The 21,080-nt window shown below is 33.5% G+C and overlaps 1 protein-coding gene across 8 annotated transcripts in view; it reads left to right on the top strand.

Annotated features, from left to right (window-relative positions):
- Positions 1-21,080, top strand: part of Bcas3 (BCAS3 microtubule associated cell migration factor) — a 564,794-nt gene that overhangs the window by 108,720 nt on the left and 434,994 nt on the right. For all 8 annotated transcript variants that reach the window (XM_047542954.1, XM_047542958.1, XM_047542956.1 and 5 more), the window contains exon 8: positions 19,805-19,912. In XM_047542954.1, coding sequence (XP_047398910.1) covers positions 19,805-19,912 — 108 coding nt within the window. The remainder of the gene's footprint in view (positions 1-19,804; positions 19,913-21,080) is intronic.

Below are 21,080 nucleotides of genomic sequence, written 5' to 3'. Positions count from 1 at the left end.
TAGAGTTTTGTTGTTGTTGTTTTCATTTGCGTTGTTTGTTTTGATGGTGCTGAGGATTAAATCTAGGTCCTTGCACAGGTTCTGCCACTGAGGTGCCCCCCACCTCCTTATGTGATATACACATTGTAAAAAATTAATTTAAAATGTGTAACTCTCTTTTCACTGGTGTCTGTATCAACTTTCACTGAAGTTAAGAGGTCATTCCATCTCCATATTCTTGGCAAAAGATCCCCTTTTTTTCTTTTCCCCTCACTCACAGTAATGCTATTTTGACACATTATGCCTTTTCTGTAGATTTGTATCAACCAATCCTTCAGAATCATTTCTTTTTTGAAAAAAAAATGTATTTTTAGTTGTAGATGGATACAATACCTTTTTCTTACTTATTCATTTTTTTGTGTGGTGCTATTATGTGAGGAACCCAGTGCCTCACATGTGCGAGGCGAGTGCTCTACCACTAAGTTACAACCCCAGTCCCCTCCAAAGTCATTTCTAATTCTTTTTCCTTTTCTTTTTTTACTTTATCTATTCATTTATTTTTTTGTGGTCCTTTGGATCAAACCAAGGACCTTGTGCATGCTAAACAAATGTTATTATTTACCACTGAGCTGCTTCCCTGTCTCCTATGCATATTATTTGTTAATCCCTAGCACTCAATTCATTTTACCTATTTTTGTGTTTTTATTTGTTTCGACCTACTAGAATATGTTCAGTGAGAGAAAGGATTCTGGGCTGTTTTGTTCATAGTACCAGGCACAGAATGAATTTGTTGAGTGAAAAAATTAATGAAAGTATAACAGGCAATAGTTATCTACCACCACTCTGAGAATAGGACCTAATTTTTGCTTTTTTGGTATCTCTTTTACTTTCATGTGGGTCAATATAATATTATAGCAATTTTTTAACCCATTTTGGATAAGTACTCCCTGTCATGTGTAAGGTGTTAGGATACCCAGTATCACCTGTTGTTCTTTTATCTTTCCAGTGTTTATACGAACCATTTTGTTTTTCCCTTTCTTTTTGTTTTCGAGTGCTATCATATGTCTCTGTAGTAATACTTTTTTTCCCCACTTTTAAAAAAATTTGTTCTAATTAGTTACACATGACAGTAGAATGCATTTTGACACATCATACATAAATTGAGAATAACTTTTCATTCTTCTGGTTGTACATGATGCAGAATCACACTGGTTGGGTAATCATATATGTACATAGGGTAATAATGTTCGATTCATTCTACTGTCCTTTCTGCTCCCATATTCCCTCCCTCCCTTCACTCCCCTTTGTCTAACTCCAAGTACATCTATTCTTCCCTAGCCCCCACCCACTTATTGTGAATTAGCATTCGCGTATCAGAGAAATAGAGTTTAACCCTATTGCCACCCTGTGAATTGCTGGGGTCTGATACTAACACTCTAGCTAAGGAAAGGGCCTTTGTAGTAAAGAGTGCAGCCATTTAAAACTGCTGGCTTATTTTGGGATGGTGAGTAGGACATTGCTCTTTAAGTCATTATGCTTTTTAATTGACCTAATGAGTAGAAGTATCACATGATCACAAAGGAAAAAGCAAGTATTTTCAACTAGGAAGATGCCGTTGTCATCAATCTGAAGAATTGTTAAGGCCTAAGCGTTTGGAGATAAGAATGAGATAGAGCCAGGTAGATAAACAGGAGTAAAAAAATCAGTGAAAGCTGGTCAGAGTACAACTTGGATGAAGGGGAAGTCTATACACAAAGTGGGAACAACATTTATTTAAAGAAAAATGGAGATTTTCATTTGCTTACATCAAAGTTTGAGCTTTATTTCTAGGGCAGTGGAGTGTCACTGAATATTGCAGGAGTAAACGATAAGAGGTATGGCTCAGGGAGATTACTATTATAAGGTGTATTTTTAAGTTTGTAACTTTTGAGTGTGAATTAATAAGATAGATCATCAGGGTGTTCATGCGCATGATTTTTAACTGTGGGCACTTCTAATTACCCTTTGTTTCTGAACATCTTGTTTTTCTTTCAGCTCTTCTGATTTCTTCTTCATTCAAAAACATTTGTTAATGGTATACTATGTTCCAGTCACATGCCTAGGGCAGGCAAAATGCATGATAAATCATTATTGCTTAAATAAGGTCATAGTCTGTTGGAGACCTGGAAACAAAATAAACCAAACAAACAAAAGAATACTGTAAAACCCTCATTGTTCCCCAAGATTCCTTCTGTTCTGTTCTCTTGGTTACATATTACTTTCTACTTTCCAGATTTCTTTACTTTTCATGTTAGCATGCTTTTTGATTGGTAAGCTTGTTTATATACACACAGGTACACTCATGCCTTCACTGACTTTCTCGCTCTCTCTTTTTTTTGTTGGGGTGTGGGGAAGGAACCCAGGGGCTTGAGACTTGCACATGCCAGGCAAACACTGTGCCACTGAACTAATCCTCAGTTCCTTTCTTTTTTCTAATTTTAATTTTAATTTTTAAATTTGTTCTAATTAGTTATACTTGACAGTAGAATGTATTTTGATTCATTGTACTCAAATGGAGCACAACCTTTCATTTGTCTGGTTGTACACGATGCAGACTCACACCATTTGTGCAATTATACCTGTACATAGGGTAATAATGTCTGCCTCATTCCACCATCTGTCCTACCCCCATAACCCCTCCCTTCCTCTCCCTCCCCTCTGCCCTATCCAAAATTCCTCCTTTCTTCCCTTGCCCCCACCCCCCATTATGGATCAGCATTTACTTATCAGAGAAAACATTTGGCCTTTGATTTTTTGGGATTGGCTTACTTTGCTTAGCATGATATTTTCCAATTCCATCCATTTACCTTCAAATGCCATAATTTCATTCTTCTTTAAGACTGAGTAATATTCCATTGTTTATATATATCACAGTTTCTTTATCCATTCATCTATTGAAGGCCCAGCCCCTGTCTATCTTATTTTGTAATATTACCAGGTTCTCACTCAGATTGGTTCAGAACTTTCATGTTGAAATCAATCTGTTCTTTGCTATTTTAGAGTAATGTATTACTGTCAATAGTGTTGGTGAGTTGTTATTGTGGATTTGTGAACATTTTTAGTTCTAGTTTTTGCCTCACATATCTTTCAGCTCTGTTATTTGGTGTGAACACATTAAAGATAGGTCTTCCTGATGTGCTGATCCTTTTATCGTTATGTCCCTCTCTGTGCCTCTGCTAATTTTCTTAGCTCTGTAGTGTATCTTATATTGCTGTGACAGGCATTCCTACATTCTTTTCTTTTTTTAAAAAATTGAGGTGAATTCACATAACATGAAATTTACTCTTTTTAAGTGTAAATTCAGTAGCACCTAGTTCGTTGACATTGTGATATAACTACTACCTTTATCTAGTTTCAAAACATTTTCCTCACACACACACAAAAAATCTTATGCCCATTAGCAGTTCCTCCCATTTCCTTCTCCCTCCATCCATTGGTAACCACCAATCAGCTTTCTGTCTTATGAATTACCTGTTCTGGATATTTTAAGTAAATGGATTCATATAACTTATGATTTTTTTCTGCTTATTTTACTTAGCATAATATTTTTTGTGGTTCATCCATACTGTATATGTTAGTACTTCATTTCTTTTTATGGTAGTTTGGTATTATTGTGTATATATACTGCAATTTGTTTTATCTGTTTATCTGTTTAGGAACATTTGTGTATTTCCACATTGGGGTTTTTATGAATAATGCTGCTGTAAACATTCTTGTATAAGTTTTTGTATGAACATATGCTTTTATTTCTTTAAGATTTATATATGCCCAGGATTGGAATCATTGGGCCATATGTTAATTCTGTTTCACTTTTTGAAACACTGCCCAGCTGTATTCCACAGGAGTTATACTACATTATAGTCCCACTAGCAGAGACACAGAGTTCTAGTTTCTCTTCTTCCTACCAACACTTGTTTTTTTCTGATTTCTTAAGATTATGACCAAACCTAGTGGATGTGATAGTGTATCTTATGAGGATTTTGATATGTAGTACTCTAATAACTATTGATATTAAATATCTTTTCATATACTTGACAGACATCTGTATAACTTCTTTGGAGAATATCCTTTGTACATTTTTACCAGAATGTATGGCTTATTTTTGATTTATAAAAATTTTCACCATATTGATACTAAATTCTTACATGATTTGCATGTTTTTCACATTTTGTGGTTGTTTACTTTCTTGATAGTGTGTTTTGAAGCACAAAGATGTTTTAATATTGATTTAACACATTTTATCTATTTTTCCCTTTTGCTTGCTTTTGATGCTGTATTTCAGAATCTACTGCCAACTTTAAGATCATGAAGATTAATTATATGTTTTCTTCTAAGAATTTTATAATTTTAACTGTTGTGTATAGGTAATTATAGTCATTTTGAGTTGGGAGGTAGGGTACCGTTACATTCCTTTGCATGTGCCTATCCAGTTGTTGTAGTATCTATTCAAATAATAATAATAATTTTTCCCATTAATTGATTTAACTTTTTGAGTTTTTTTCCCCCAGAAACAACTTTATTGCTTTTGGCACAGCAAACTGCATGATCATCATATTTGCACTGATTTCCACTTGCTCCCCAAGTCCCACAAGTATGATGCAGAAGGGCCTTGGGGGATGCTGTGTATGCAATAGAAATTTGGTACAGTTAGGAACCATGGAGCTTGGCAGGTGTACTTCTCTCTTCTGTATGTTTGCTTATCCTTTGTCATTGATTTATAAGAGCTCTCTGCCATCAGAACAAATATTCCTTGAACTTTCATTAAATATTGCCTGCCTTATCCCAGTTTGCTTTTTTAAATTTGATTTTTATTAATCATAGTTTCCCTCCATCCATGTATTTTGTTGCATACATAGATACACTGCCTGATTAAAAAAAAAAAAAAAGACAAGATTTTTTTCCTCTATGCTTTCTTTTTTTAAGCCTTTACCATTTTCATCCTTTTGGAATTTACTTTTGTATAAAGAATGATGTAGGGACCTACTTTAGATTTACCAAATGATGAGCTACTTCCTGCAACCACGTTTTCTATCTCTCCCCAGCTTATTTGAAAGAAAACCTTCATTACGTACTAACATTTCATCTGTACTTACCTCTTTTACTGTTTTTCATTCTGTTCTTTTAATTTATTTGTATGTTGTTACTCAGCCTTATCTTTTAACTATTATTGCTTTATACTACACTTAACTCCTTATAGGATTTATCCCCTTTATTTCTCTCTCATTTTTTCCTACCTTAATTTTTAATTTATTTTTTATTATACATGACAGAATGTATTTTTACATATCATACATACATGGAGTATAACTTCCCATTCTGGTTGTATATTCATATATGAACATAGGAAAGTTATGTCTGATTCATTCTGTTGGCTTTCCCATTCCCATCCTCCTCCTCTCCCCATTCCCCCTGTCCAGTCCTGTGAACCTCCACTCCTCCCTCCACCCTGCCTATTATGAGTCAGCATCCACATATCAGAGAGAACATTCGGCCTTTGGTTTTTTGGGATTGGCTTATTTCACTTAGCATGATGGTCTCCAGTTCCATCCATTTACCATCAAATGTGATAATTTCATTCTTCTTTATGACTAATATTCCATTGTGTATATGTACCACATTTCTTTATCTGTCCATCTATTGAAGGGCATCTAGGTTGTTGCCATAGCTTAACTATGGTGAATTGAGCTGCTATAAACATTGATGTGGCCATGCCACTGTAGTATGCTTATTTTAAATCCTTTGGGTATATACCAAAGAGTAGGATAACTGAGTCAAATGGTGGTTTCATTCCTAGTTTTTTGAGAAATCTCCATACGGCTTTTCAGAGTGGTAGCACCCATTTGCAGTCCCACCAGCAATATATGAGTAAGCCTTTATCCGCACATCCTTGCCAACATTTATTGTTACTTGTATTCTTGATTGGTGAGATTTTGACTGAAGTGAGTATAGTTTTAATTTGCATTTTTCTAATTGCTAGAGGTGTTGAACATTTTTTCATATAATTGTTGGCCATTTGTATTTCTTCTGTGAAGTGTTTGTTCAGTTCCATTGCCCATTTATTGATTGGGTTATTTATTTCTTTTTTGGCGTTAAGTTTTTTGAGTTCTTTATATATCCTGGAAATTAATGCTCTATTTAAGGTGCAGGTGGCAAATTTTTTTTCCATACCATAGGCTTTTTCTTTGCATTATTGATTTGTTCCTTTGCTGTAAAGAGGCTTTTTAGTTTGATACAATCCTATTTATTGATCCTTGATTTTATTTCTTATGCTTTAGGAATCTTGTTGAGGAATTTAGTTCCTAAGCTAACATGATGGAGATTTCAGCCTACTTTTTCTTCTAATAGGTGCAGGGTCTCTGGTCTAATGCCTAGACCCTTGATTCACTTTGAGTTGAGTTTTGTGCATTATGAGAGACAGAGGTCTAATTTCATTTTATTACATATGTATTTCCAGTTTTCCGAGCACCGTTTATTGAAGAGGCTCTCTTTTCCCTGATGTATATTCATGGTGTCTTTGTCCAGTATGAGATAACTCTCATTTTTGTCTCTGTGTCTTCTATTCTGTTCCTTTGGTCTTCATGTCTGCTTTTTGTGGCAATACCGTACTGTTTTTGTTACTGGAGCTCTGTAGGATAATTTAAAGTCTGGTATTGTGATGCCTCCTGCTTCACTTTTCTTGTTGAGGATTGCTTTGGCTATTCTGGGCCTCTTATTTTTCCTAATGAATTTCATGACTGCTTTTTCTATTTCTATGAAAAACATCATAGGAACCTTAATAGGAATTGCATTAGATCTGTATAGTGCTTTTGGTAGTATGGCCATTTTGACAATATTAATTCTGCCTATCCAAGAACATGGGGGATCTTTCCATCTTCTAAGGTCTTCTTCAGTTTCTTTAGTGTTCTGTAGTTTTCATTGTAGAGGTCTTCACTTTGTTAGAATGATTCCCAAATATTTTTTTTTCTATTGTGAATGGGATAATTTTTTAAACTTCTCTTTCAGTAGATTCATGATTGATGTATAGGAACACAGTTGATTTATGAGTATACATTTTGTATCCTGCTACTTTGCTGAATTCATTTATGAGTTCTTTAAGTTTTCTGGTGGAGTTTTTTGGGTCTTCTAAATATAGAATCATGTTGTCAGCAAATAGTGATAATTTGAATTCTTTTCCTATTCTGATTCCTTTAATTTCTTTTTTCTTTCTAATTACTCTGGCTAGAGTTTCCAGGAATATATTGAATAGAAGTGATGAAGGAGGGCATCCCTGTCTTGTTTCAGTTTTTAGAGGGAATACTTTCAATTTTTCTCCATTTCGAATGATGTTGATCTTGGATTTAGCATATATAGCTTTTATAATGTTGATGTATGTTCCTGCTATCCCTAGTTTTTGTAGTGGTTTGAACATGAATGGATGCTATGTTTTGTCAAATGCTTTTTCTGCATCTACTGAGATAATTATATGATTCTTCTTGTCCTTAAGTCTATTGATGTGATGAATTACCTTTATTAATTTCTGTATATTAAACCAACCTTGCATCCCTGGGATGAACCCCACTTGATCATGATGCACGATCTTTTTAATATGTTTTTGTATGTGATTTGCCAATAATAAGAGGTTTTGCATTTATATTCTTCAGGGATATTGATTTGAAATTTTCTTTCCTTGATGTTCCTTTGTCTGGTTTTGGTATCAGGGTGATATTAGCTTCATAAAATGAATTTGGAAGAATTCCCTTCTTTTCTATATCATGGAATAATTTGAGGAGGATTGCTATTAGTTCTTGTTTGAAGGTCTGGGAGAACTCAGTTGATAATCCATCTGGTCCTGGGCTTTTCTTTCTTGGTAGGCTTTTGATGGCATCTTCAATTTCATAACTTGCTATTGATCTATTTAAATTTTCTATGTCCTCCTGATTCAATTTGGGTAGGCCATATGTCTCTAGAAATTAGTCACTGTCTTCAAAATTTTCCATTTTATTAGAGTATAAATTTTCAAAATAGGCACTGTTTATTGTCTGTATTTTCACAGTGTCTGTTGTGATATTTCCTTTTCATCATAAATTTTAGTAATTTGAGTTTTCTTTCTTTTTGTTAGCTTGGCTAAGTGTCGATCAATTTTATTGATTTTTTTCAAAGAACCACTTTTTATATTGTTGCTTTTTTGAATGATTTCATTTGTTTTTGTTTCATTGATTTCAGCTCTGATTTTAATTTTTTCCTGCTTCTACTGTTTTTGGTGTTGATTTGTTCATTTTCTAGGGCTTTGAGATGTAATGTTAGGTTATTTATTTGTTGACTTTCTGTTCTTTTAATGAATGAGCTCAATGCAATGAACTTTCCTCTTAGCACTGCCTTCATAGTGTCCCAGAGATTTTGATACCTTGTATTGCTGTTCTCATTTACCTCTAAACGTTTTTTTATTTCATCCTTGATAGCTTCTGCTGTCCATTCATCATTCAGTAGCATAACATTTAGTCCCCAGGTGTTAAGGATAGCTTCTATTTTTAATTTTATCGTTGATTCCTATTTTCATTCCATTATGATTTGATAGGATGCAACGTATTGTCTGTTTTTTTATATTTGCTCAGAGTTGCTTTGTGGCCTATGATATGGTTTATTTTAGAGAAGGATCCATGTACTGCTGAGAAGAAAGTATATTCAGTCATTGATGGATGAAATATTCTGTATATGTATGTTAAGTCTAAGTCTAAATTATTAATTGTATCTTTTAGTTCTTGGGCTTTAATTTTTCTTTGTAGACTCTCACCATTGGTGAGAGAGATGTGTTAAGGTCACTGAGTATTACTGTATTGTAGTGTATTTGCTTCCTGAAATTGAGAAGAGTTTATTTGATGTATGTAGATTCTCCATTGCTTGGGGCATAGATATTTATGATTTTTATGTCTTGTTGATGTATAATTCCCTTAAGCAGTATAAAATGTCTTTTTTTTTTGTCCCTTCTGGTTAACTTTGGCCTGAAGTTTACTTTATCTAACATGAGGATAGAAACCCCTGCTTGTTTATGAGATCCATGTAAATGATATGATTTTCCCCTATCCTTGTACCTTCAGTGTGTCTTTGCCTATGAGTGAGTCTCTTGGACAGAGCATATTGTTGGGTCTTGTTTTTTTTTTTTGTTTTTTTTTTTTTTTTTTTTTTTTTTTTTTTTTTAAATCCAATCTGACAGTCTATGTTTTTTGATTGATGAGTTTAGGCCACTTACATTCAGTGCTATTATTGACATGATTTTTGTTCCCTGTCATTTTGATTTATTTCTTTTTTTTTATTTGAATTAGTTTCTCCATTGCTTCACTATTATTTTAGTGTAATTCCTATGTTTGCTAGTTTTCACTTTTATTTTTCATGTCTTCTTCATGAAATATAGTATTGAGTATGTTTTATAGTGCAGGCTTTCTAGTTGTGAATTCTTTTAACTTTTGTTTTATCATGGTAGGTTTTTATTTCATCATCAATTCTGAATCTTAATTTTGCTGAGTATAGTGTTCTTGCTTGGCATCCATTTTCTTTCAGAGTTTGGTATATGTTATTCCAAGACCTCCTAGCTTTGAAGGTCTGGGTTGAGATCAGCTGAGATCTGGATTGGTTTCCCTCTAAATGTTACCAATTGTTTTTCTGTGGCAATTTTTAAAATTCTATCCTTACTCTGTATGCTAGGCATCTTCATAATAATGTGCCTTGGTATAGGTCTATTATAATTTTGTATATTTGGTATCCTGTAATCTTCCTATATCTGGTTTTTCATTTCATTCTTTAGGTTTGGGAAGTTTTCTGACATTATTTTATTGAAAAATTGTGCATGTCTTTCATTTGTATCTCTGAGCCTTCATCCATCCCAATAAATCTTAAATTTGGTCATTTCAGCTTTTCCCATATTTCTTGAAAGTTCTGTTTATGGTGTCATAACATATTTTCTCTCTGCTCAATTTTGATTTCAAGATTATAAATTTTGTCTTCATTGTCTGAAACTGTGTGCCAAATGATCTAGTCTGTTCATGATTCTCTCAATTGAATTTTTAATTTGGTTTATTGATTCCTCCATTTTGAGGATTTCTGCTTGTTTTTTTTTCAGAGATTCTGGCAAAAGTGAAGTGATCTTTCACTTCTTCTATTTTCTGATTTCACTCCTTATACCATCCTTTACTTTGCAGATCGATCTAACTATGTATATTCTCAGTTCCTTCTCTGACATTTCTTCTGCTCTGATGTGGATGGATTCTGTGTTGGAGTATCTTGGTTTGTTTGGTGTGATTTATTCCCTTGCTTTTTCATGTTGTTTGTGTGTCTACCCATCTAATAGTATGAATCTGAGGCAGAATAGTTTCTACCCTGTGAGCTTATGATGCCTGAAGATTTCCAGTACCTCACTGTTCAGGGAGGGACAAATAATAACAACAACTCATGCAAATAATACATAGCATTAAGCCAAATAGTTCCTACTATGACATCTACAATGTTTTTTATCACAATAAACAGAAATGATATGATCAGTTATTGCCTACAATAAAAACAGCAAGTTTGAAAAAGGGTTTACAATTCCAAATGGTGGTCAGGGAGAGAATAGAAGTGATATAGGATGTGATGAATATAAGGGAAGAGGAGAGAAGGCAGAAGTAAAAAATTAGGGCTGGAGTTGTAGCTCAGTGGTAGAGTGCTTGTCTAGCATGTGTGAGGTACTGGATTTGATCCTCGCACCACATATAAATAAAATAAAGGTATTGTGACTATCTACAACTAAAAATATATAAAAAAAGAAGTAAAAAAATTAAAGGAAGAGTGAAAGAACAATAGAGATTACCTGTTAGTTGAAGAAAAGAGAAGGGAAGGGAAAAATATATATATAAAAAGTAAAAATAAAAAAAATAAAAATATAAAGCAAAGCTAAAATATACTAATCAAACCTCACAGTCCTTAAAAAACTGATCCATGAAAAATATCTGGCTTCAAAAATGCTAGAAATGAGGAAAAAAAACATATATGAGGATGTATAAATGTCCATGTGCCATTAAGGTCATAATTAAACCGGAGGGGGGTGGAGAAGGAAAAAAAAAAACTCCGAAATAATAAAGAGGGAGAGAAAAAAATCTTGATGAAAAGTTAAAGAATTCTTTCCATTGGAGTTCAAATGATTATCCACTTCCCAGCAGTTTTAGGTGGGGTTCTCTGGAGTGTGATGCTTCATCCTCTGAATTGCTGGAGGGTGAGAGGTAGTACCGTAGGTGGTATTCCTGGAGCCAGGGTATAGGCTTAGGTGGGCTCCAGGCTCTTTTCCGCGTGTCAGTTGGTCTGGAGATTTTAAATCAGTACACCTCCAGGCCCAGTAATTCTACCCTGGAAGATTGTGCCTTAGGGATCTCCCATGGGTTTCACTCTTGAGATGGAGTCGCCAATTCTCAGTCCCCTATGTCACTGGTGGACCCTATGTCTCCTGGTCTTAGGTTCGGTTTCCAAACTCAGTATCTCCCGCCCTCGCCCTCTGAATTTTCAGCCAGATGAGTCTCTCCCAACGTGTGTGGCAAGCAGCCAAATTTGAGGGGAGAGGGTAGAACCAGGTGTGTTTCCATGACCAAGTGTCCCCTGTGTAAACCTCTCTCCATGTTTGATTTTCTCCTGGTCACTTAAGCACAATCTCTATTGTGCAGTTTACTGGGCCTGTATTTCAGCCCAAACTCAGGTTTGCCAGTAATCAGCTCCCTTAGCTGTCCCTGCTGCACCATGGCTTTAAAATGGTTCTTCTTTTGTTCTCTGCATGCTGCCTGGCTAGATGGCAGCTTCTTTCCTGCACAAGGACCTTGTGCAACATGCCTTTCAGTTTGGTTGGGCAGTGTCCTTGATCTCTAATCACTTCCTACCCAGGCATGCCTCAGATCTCCAAAAAATGTGGGTTCCTTTAATTCCCTTATCCCTTCGCTTTGCTCCCAGAGGAACTGCTCTGGCTGGTGCTTTTGACCTGGCTATGGCAGCAGCTGTGCCACTGGGGCTTTCTTCCTTATTTTATTAAATCCAGCCACCTAAGTTCCTGATCTGCTTTGAATGTCCAGTTTAAAATTCCAATGAAGTCCCTACCCTGCCCTATTTTTTTTTTAATGCATCCATATAATTTCTTTCATGACATATCTGGGCTCATTTACTTTTTTAAACAAAGGCCTGGTCTAAGACCAGTTAAAACATTTTTTAAAAAATATTTTTTAGTTGTTGATGGAACTTTTATTTAATTAATTAATTTTTTACTGAGTACTGAGAATCAAACCCAGTGCCTCATGCATGCTAGGCAAGTACTCTCTACCACTGAGCCACAATCCCAGTGTCCGTTAAAATATTTTTAATTTTTTCAGTTGATTTCTTAATGTTGCCCTTTGGAAAGAGCTGCATTTTCATTTTCTCTTTTAACAAATGTCTATGACTCAATATTTAATTATATAGTTTAAAATAAAAGCACAACCTCCTAGTTATTTATCAGAAGGAAATGAGTAAGGAATTGCATGGGGAACAGATTGATAGGTTTTCAGGATTTAACCTGAATATAGAATTTAGGATTCAATTTATGGCATATGCTTATTCAGAATTTTAAAAGGTTTTAGGTAAGGATAATTATTTTTGTTTGGCCAGTCTGTTCTACAACTATAGATTCATTTAGATGAAAATGTTCAGTGGTTTCTTGTTGATACTTGTCTTCCATATTCTTGATAGTTTTAATATATATATATTTTAAATCCATTTTAAATATTTTGGTTTTGGTTGATAAAAAAGTTTTCATTTTAGGAAATGAAACTTTGGTTTTGAAATTCAGCTTTAAATACTTAACAATTATCTTCACTGGAATGAATTTTAAATATAAATTCCATTTCTTTGGGTATTACAATATATAAAAATGAGGACTTCCCCACTTCTAAAATAGCAGTAACTTCCCTTATAGGTCAGTTTAACAGTAGGCAACAGATTATTCAGATAGGAAAATTTCAAAACATATGCTTGGTAACCCACTATAAAATACGTTACTTAGTTAAACAAAATATAAAATATATAAAATACATATTGCAATATGTACATATGGACAGGAATACTTGCTTGGGCACAGTTCAGAGGCTTTTAAACAATTGTTTAATAATTTCTGTTTTCCCCACAACCTGTGGTATTTGCTAGAAGTAGATTCAGTTACATTCTAAACTTGACTCTCAAAATTTCTTCTGAGAACTTTCTGTGCTCTAAACTATCAACCTTATCTTTAATGAGAAGTCATAGTTCTGTGTTTAAATGTCAGACAGAAACCTTTGAAAATGTTAATCCATTTGAGCTGTGTAGAAATCACATGGAGGATGTATTATGCAAATTTCTTGTGGCACTGTTTTCTACACTATTTGTGTGGTGTGTAATAGAGTAGAAAGTAACAACTTGTTTCATGTCTCTCTATTTTAGTATGACACATTATAGGGCATGCATACTGATTATTTTATGGAAAGTTTTCTCATCAGCTAGTCCATGAGGAAAATTAAGTTTGTCTTGCTATGCCCCATGGAAATCTGTAAGGCTTTTCAAAAGAGAAGACAGAGAACAAAAGGACATGTCGGGCGTGTACACAACTGTGTTTATTGGCAGGAAATGTGCTGATTCTTTTATGAATGTGTGAATTTATGAAAACACTTTTTAAAAAGAATTATCTTTTTCTATTATTCATTGAATGGGAAGCATTTTTCCTGATTTATAGAAGTTTTATTCTGCTGAATTTTGTTCAGCTGTCTATAAACTGAGATTTCACAGCCTTTTTTTCTGCCTATGGGAGGATTTTTAGTAGAAGAATCTCTTAGTTGTGATATTGTACAGATAATACCAGTGAAATGATCAGAATTCCAGTATTTAGTTAGTTGTAGCCCTAATGAAGGCTAGATTGAAGTTGACAAGTTGTTTTTTTCCCTACTAATTTAGGGGAAATGCTAGATTTTGTTCATTATTAATTCATTCCTTTAACAGAAGAACTGGATTAATTTGGGGGATGGGGGAACACTAAGAAAATAATTTTTGCATCGTCTTAATTTCAAAGATTAAAGTTCAGACTTCTACAAATTCTCCACCATCTCCAGTTGTTCCCTTTTATCTACATTTGTGTAATTTCCACCATAATTATGATACAGCAACATTTCTATCACCCTGAAAAGTTCATAATGCCACTTTATACCTTCTGTTTGTGTCCTATTTTGATAATTTTGTGATTGTTAGCATTTTTTAGAGAAGGAATCATATGGTATTTAGCTTTTATATAGGTATACTCTCCCCCCACTCATTATGGTTTTGAGATTAATTTATGTTGTATGGATAAATTATTACTTTTAATTGCAGAATACTATTCCCTGGGATCAATATTTTAAGGTTCATCTGTTGATTAACATTTGTTTCTTGTTTGTGTTGTTATTAACAATAAAATACTTAATGATATATGGGTCAAGATATGTTAACTTTTTAAAAATAACTGGTAATCTTCAGAGTTATTTCAGCCTTCTGAATCCTTGGCATTAATGACCGAGAGTATCACTCACTTTGCATTCTTGTCTATACTTTGTATTACCAGTTTTTAAAATTTGACTAATTCTAGTGGTATTCCTTAGAGATTCTAATTTGCATTTCCCTGATACTTAGTTATTTGAATATTTTATGTGCTTAGTAACTACCTGTATATCTTATTTGATGAAATACTTTTTCAAATATCATAACCACTTTAAGGGTTTAATACATAAATATTATTGATTTTATAGGTATCCTTTTTATATTTTAGATACAAACCTTTTGTCAGATGTGTATTTTGGAAATTTTCCTTACAATGTGCCTTTTCATATATCTGTCTGTTACAAATAAAATTATGAAGTTTGATGAACTTTGTTATATTTGTTGTATATATATTTTCATGTGTTCTCTATGCTATTTAAGAAGTAGGTTGCCTTAAAGTCAAGAATCACATGATTATTTTGATAGATGCAGAAAAAGCATTTGATAAAATACAGCATCCCTTCATGCTCAAAACACTAGAAAAATTAGGGATAGTGGGAACATTCCTTAACATTGTAAAGGCCATCTACGCTAAACCCATGGCTAATATCATTCTAAATGGTGAAAAACTGAAAGCATTCCCCCTTAAAACTGGAACAAGGCAGGGATGCTCTCTTTCACCACTTCTATTCAACATTGTCCTTGAAACTCTAGTCAGAACAATTAGACGGACCAAAGAAATTAAAGGGATATGAATAGGAAAAGAAGAACTCAAACTGTCCCTATTTACTGATGACATGATTATATATTTAGAGGAACCTGGAAATTCCACCAGAAAACTTTTAGAACTCATAAGTGAATTCAGTAAAGTAGCAGGATATAAGATTAATGCTCATAAATCCAATGCATTTTTATACATAAGTGTTGAATCTTCAGAAAGAGAAGTTAGGAAAACTACCCCATTCACAATAGCCTCAAAAAAAAAAAAAAAGCTTGGGAATCAATCTAATGAAAGAGGTGAAAGACCTCTACAACGAGAACTACAGAACACTAAAGAAAAATTAAAGAAAACTTTAGAAGATGGAAGGATCTCCCATGTTCTTGGATAGGCAGAACTAATATTGTTAAAATGGCCATACTACCAAAAGTGCTATACAAATTCAATGCAATTCCAATTAAAATCCCAATGATGTACCTTACAGAAATAGAGCAAGCAATCATGAAATTCATCTGGAAGAATAAGAAACCCAGAATAGTTAAAGCAATCCTTAGCAGGAAGAGTGAAACAGGGGGTATTGCAATACCAGAACTTCAACTATACTACAAAGCAATAGTAACAAAAACGGCATGGTATTGGTACCAAAATAGACAGGTAGATCAGTGGTATAGGATAGAGGACACAGACACAAACCCAAATAAATACAATTTTCTCACACTAGACAAAGGTGTCAAAAATATGCAATGGAGAAAAGAGAGCCTCTTCAATAAATGATGCTGGGAAAACTAGAAATCCTTATGCAGCAGAATGAAACTAAACTCCTATCTCTCACCCTGCACAAAACTCAACTCAAAATGGATCAAGGACCTCAAAATCAGACCAGAGACCCTGCATCTTATAGAAGAAAAAGTAGGTCCAAATCTTCAACATTTCGGCCTAGGATCAGACTTCCTTACCAGGACTCCAATAGCACAAGAAATAAAAGCAAGAATCAGTAACTGGGATACATTCAAACTGAAAAGCTTTCTCTCAGCAAAGAAAACTATCAGCAACGTGAAGAGAACCTACAGAGTGGGAGAAAATCTTTGCCACTCATACTTCAGATAGAGCACTAATTTCCATAATATATAAAGAACTCAAAAAACTCTACACCAAGAATACAAATAATCCACTCAACAAATGGGCTAAGGAAATGAACAGGAAATGAACAGACACTTCACAGAAGAAGATCTACAAGCAATGAACAGATATATGAAAAAATGTTCAACATCTCTAGTAATAAGAGAAATGCAAATAAAACTACCCTAAGATTCCATCTCACCCCAATTAGAATGGTAATTATCAAGAATACAAGCAACAATAGGTGTTGGCGAGGATGTGGGGAGAAAGGTACACTCATACATTGCTGGTGGGGTTGCAAATTAGTGCAGCCACTCTGGAAAGCAGTATGGAGATTCCTCAGAAAGCTTGCAATGGACCCACCGTTTGACCCAGCTATCCCATTCCTCGGCCTATACCCAAAGGACTTAAAATCAGCATACTATAGAGATGCAGCCACATCAATGTTCATAGCTGCTCAATTCACAATAGCCAGATTGTGGAACCAACCTAGATGCCCTTCAATTGATGAATGGATAAAGAAACTGTGGTATATATATATACAATGGAATATTACTCTGCCATAAAGAATAATAAAATTATGGCATTTGCAGGTAAATGGATGAAATTGGAGAATATCATGCTAAGCGAGATAAGCCAATCTCGAAAAACCAAAGGATGAATGATCTCGCTGATAAGCAGATGATGATACCTAACGGGGGTGGGAGGGGGCAAGAATGGAGGAAGGAGGGACTATATAGAGTGAAAAGAGGGGTGGGAGAGGTGGGGGGAAAGGAAAAAACAACAGAATGAATCAAAACACCATTACCCTGTGTAAATGTATGATTACACAAATGGTATGCTGTTACTCCATGTACAGAGAAACACCATGTATCCCATTTGTTTACAATAAAAATTAATTAAAAAAAAGAAGTCGATTGCAGAGATTTTTTTCCTAAGTTTCGTTCTAGACACTGTGTAGTTTTGACTATTGTATTTTTAAATCTAGGATACATTTACAGTTAATTTTTATGCATAATATTACACTTTTAGTACCATTTGATGAAAAGACTATCTCAGTATTTTGTTATGTTATGCCTTTGATGATAATAAATTAACCATGCAAATAAGAATTTATTTCAGGACTCTTGACTGTTTGCTTGGTAAGGGATTTGTGTCATCTGAATATGTCATACTTTCTTCTTTATATTGTTTGTCTTTTATTTATTTTTTGACCTTTTTATTAGAGTTAGCACTTTTTAAATTTAATATTACCAGGCTTTAGTTTCATTATTTTTTCTCTTGCTTATTCATATATTATTTTATTGATTTTGTTTCTTTTTTATTAAATCCCTTTCTTTTTTATTAAATCGTTGGTTTTAACTTGCTCTTCTTTTTCTGCTCTTTTAAAATATTTTTAGATTAATTTTTAAACCAAACCAGAAGCTTAAACATTATATATATTAATAGGATAATGTGATGTCTTGATACATGTCTACATTGTGTAGTTTTTAAATGAGTTAAAACACATTTATCTCACCAAAGACTTTTCTCTCTTTTAAAAAATATTTCGTAGTTGTTGATAGACCTTTATCTATTTGTACATGGTGCTGAGTATCAAACCCAGTGCCTCACAAATGCTAGGCGAGCACTCTACCACCAAGCCACAACACCAGCCTAACTTTTCTTTCTTTATGGTAAAACTTACAAAATACATTCTTTAAGTTATTTTAAATGTGCATTATCATTATCTGTTGTCATCCTACTGTGCAGTAGCAAACCAGACTTTCTTCCTCCTATCTAATTGTAACTTAATACCTGTTATCCACCTTCTCCACACCCTTCCCTTTGCACTGCTCTCTCCAACCTCTGATAACCACCATTTTTCTCTTAACTTCAATGAGATCAACTTTTCTAAATTCCACCAGTGAGTGAGAGCCTTCTGTGTCTGAATTATTTCACTTAACCTAATGACCTCTAGTTCCATTCATGTTGTCATGAATGACAAGATTTTCTTATTTTTTTGTAGCTGAATAGTATTCCATTGTGTACATATACCATATTTTCTTTATCCATTAATCCATTGATGGACACTTAGGTTATATACATTTCTTAGTTAGTTTGAATAGTGGTACAATTAATACAGGGAAATACTCAAGTCTTTTAGACATAATGATTTGTATCCATGGGATTTGTACCAAGTGGTAGAATTGCTGGATCATATGATAAATATTGTTAATTTTCTGATTAATCTCTATACTATTTTCTTTATGGCATTACTAATTTAGATATCCATAAACATACAAGGTTTCCCTTTTGTCTACATCTTAAGCAGCACTTGTTTTCTATAGTATTTTTGATAACCATTCTTACTGGGGTGAGGTGATAGCTCACTGTTTTTATTTTCATTTCTCTGTCAATTAGTGATGTGTGGAGTATTTTTCATATATCTATTGACCTTTTGTATGTATACCTTATTTTGGGAAGGGAAGGGGAAATACCTATTTTGGTCTTTTTTTTTTTTTTTTTTTTTGGTACTGGGGCACTTTACCACTGAGTCACATCTCTAGCCCTTTTTATATTTTATTTTGAGTCAGGTTCTCACTAAACTGCTTAGGGTCTTGTTAAATTGCTCAAACTTATGATCCTCTTGCCTCAACGTACGGAGTAGTTGGGATTATAGGTGTGTGTCACCACAGATGGTGTCTAGTTTTTCTTAATTTACAAAAATACAGGTGACATTTTTATATTAACTTATCTGGTGACTTTGTTAAATACACATAATAATTATAATATTTTGTGTTTATTGAATAGGGCTATCTGTATATTTTTCTACTGATAGATTTGTAGTATGGGTTTCATACAGTCAGGTTTTCAGCCAATAATGATAGCTTGTTTTCCTTGTAGTAATTGTTTTTCTTGACTTATGCATAGAACCTTCTATACTACGTTGAAGTGGTGATAATGATCTTTCTTATCTAGTTCCTTTTAGCATTTTACAATTCTATGTGTTGTTCATTAAGGGTACCAGTTTTAAGTCTAGAACCCTTATCAGATTAAGGGAATATTTCTTATTGTGAATTTATTTTAAAATTGTAGCTATGGTTCTTCATCTAATGATAAAATCATATTTTTTTTTCTTTTGTAGAGTATCAACTTGGTGAATAATAGATTTTTTCTTTTCCCCTAATTTTATACATTCTTAAATTTATGGGGATGTAGTATGAGTGTGTTTTTATAAAAATTTTGAATCCATTAACTAGTAGCATGTTAATAAGGGATTTAATATTAGAAAAATATATTGTATGTTAGTATTTCATGTTTTTATTTATTGTTTATTTTTATTAATTAATTAATTAATTAATTATTTTTTTATGGTGCAGGAGATTGAAGCTAGGGCCTTTCACATGCTAGGCAAGTACTATGGCAGCCCTCTTTTTTTAAAAATAATGACTTTTTTCCTTCTTTTAGCACAAGCCCACCTTACTGTTGTGTGGATCTATATTCACTTCGTACTGGAGAGATGGTCAAGTCTATTCAGTTTAAAACACCTATTTATGACCTCCACTGCAATAAGCGGTAAGCATTTTTTCATGTTTCTTGTACAAGTGTATTCTACCTCCCGGGCATATAGAGAACTACCAATTCCATGACTTGAATCTTTTTTAAAATATTGAAGAAATATCTTCAAAATTATATCCTATAAAATACCTCCAAGATTCCTTGATTGAATATTTTCAGTCTTGAACCATGAGGGAATTGTGAATTCATTGCAGTGGGATTTAACCAGTATTTTATAAACACAGTGAAAAGGAGTAAAAAGTATATGAGACATCATAGATATTCTGAGAAACCTTTTTATATGTATAATGTGTATGCTGTGTTTTTACTGGTTTGTGATATGAACTATGATTTTCCTGGGAGGTAAGAAATACTTTACAGTGCAGCTAAAACATACACTGGATTGGTTTTCTTCCTCCTTTATGATTTATTTTATTAAATTGGACTTCTTCAAATCTAGGTTGAACTTCTACTTGACCTTTAGTGATAATGACAGATTATAACCACAGAATGTAAGTGGAGAAGGGAACATAGTAATCTTTCATTACATAGTATTTTCCTTTTACACTTGAGAAAACTGAAGGATGAGGATGATGAATGCCTGGAATCAAGAGTGGATGCAAGATATAAATCTTGTCATCAAAAGCAAACATATGAAGTACAACAAATGAAATATTTCCTCATTTCAATACATTTAAGGGAAACCAGATTCTCAGATTAGATTTTAATGAGATGGTGTAAAAAGATGTACCTAACAAATACATAGTAAAGAAAATGTATGTTATCACTAATGATAGAACTATTTGAATTCAAGTTCAATAACATGAAAGAGGAAATAGAAGAAACAGTATACTATACCAGGTTAAGGTAATTATCCTATGACAAATGAAGTTAGTGAAAACAAAATCATGCAGAAGTATTAAACATTATTGAATGGGTAGTTTCAGCAGATAATATAATTGAACTCCCAAAATTATACCATGTGCCCTCTTAAGGTAATTTACATATTATTTAGCCAAAGAGAAACCTTAACACATTCTAAAAAGTAGTACAGAGAAGATTTTTAGATCAATTTCCTCATATTACAGATCTGTGAATATGCTTAAAGCCAGAGAAGATAGAAGCAAAAGACTCCTACAGTCTTCATTATTTGCTTAGTTTAAATTAAATAGGAAATCAAAACTGT

Source organism: Sciurus carolinensis, chromosome 3, assembly GCF_902686445.1.
Source record: "Sciurus carolinensis chromosome 3, mSciCar1.2, whole genome shotgun sequence".
Taxonomy (NCBI): Eukaryota; Metazoa; Chordata; class Mammalia; order Rodentia; family Sciuridae; genus Sciurus; species Sciurus carolinensis.
This window is presented reverse-complemented; position numbering and strand designations above follow the sequence as displayed.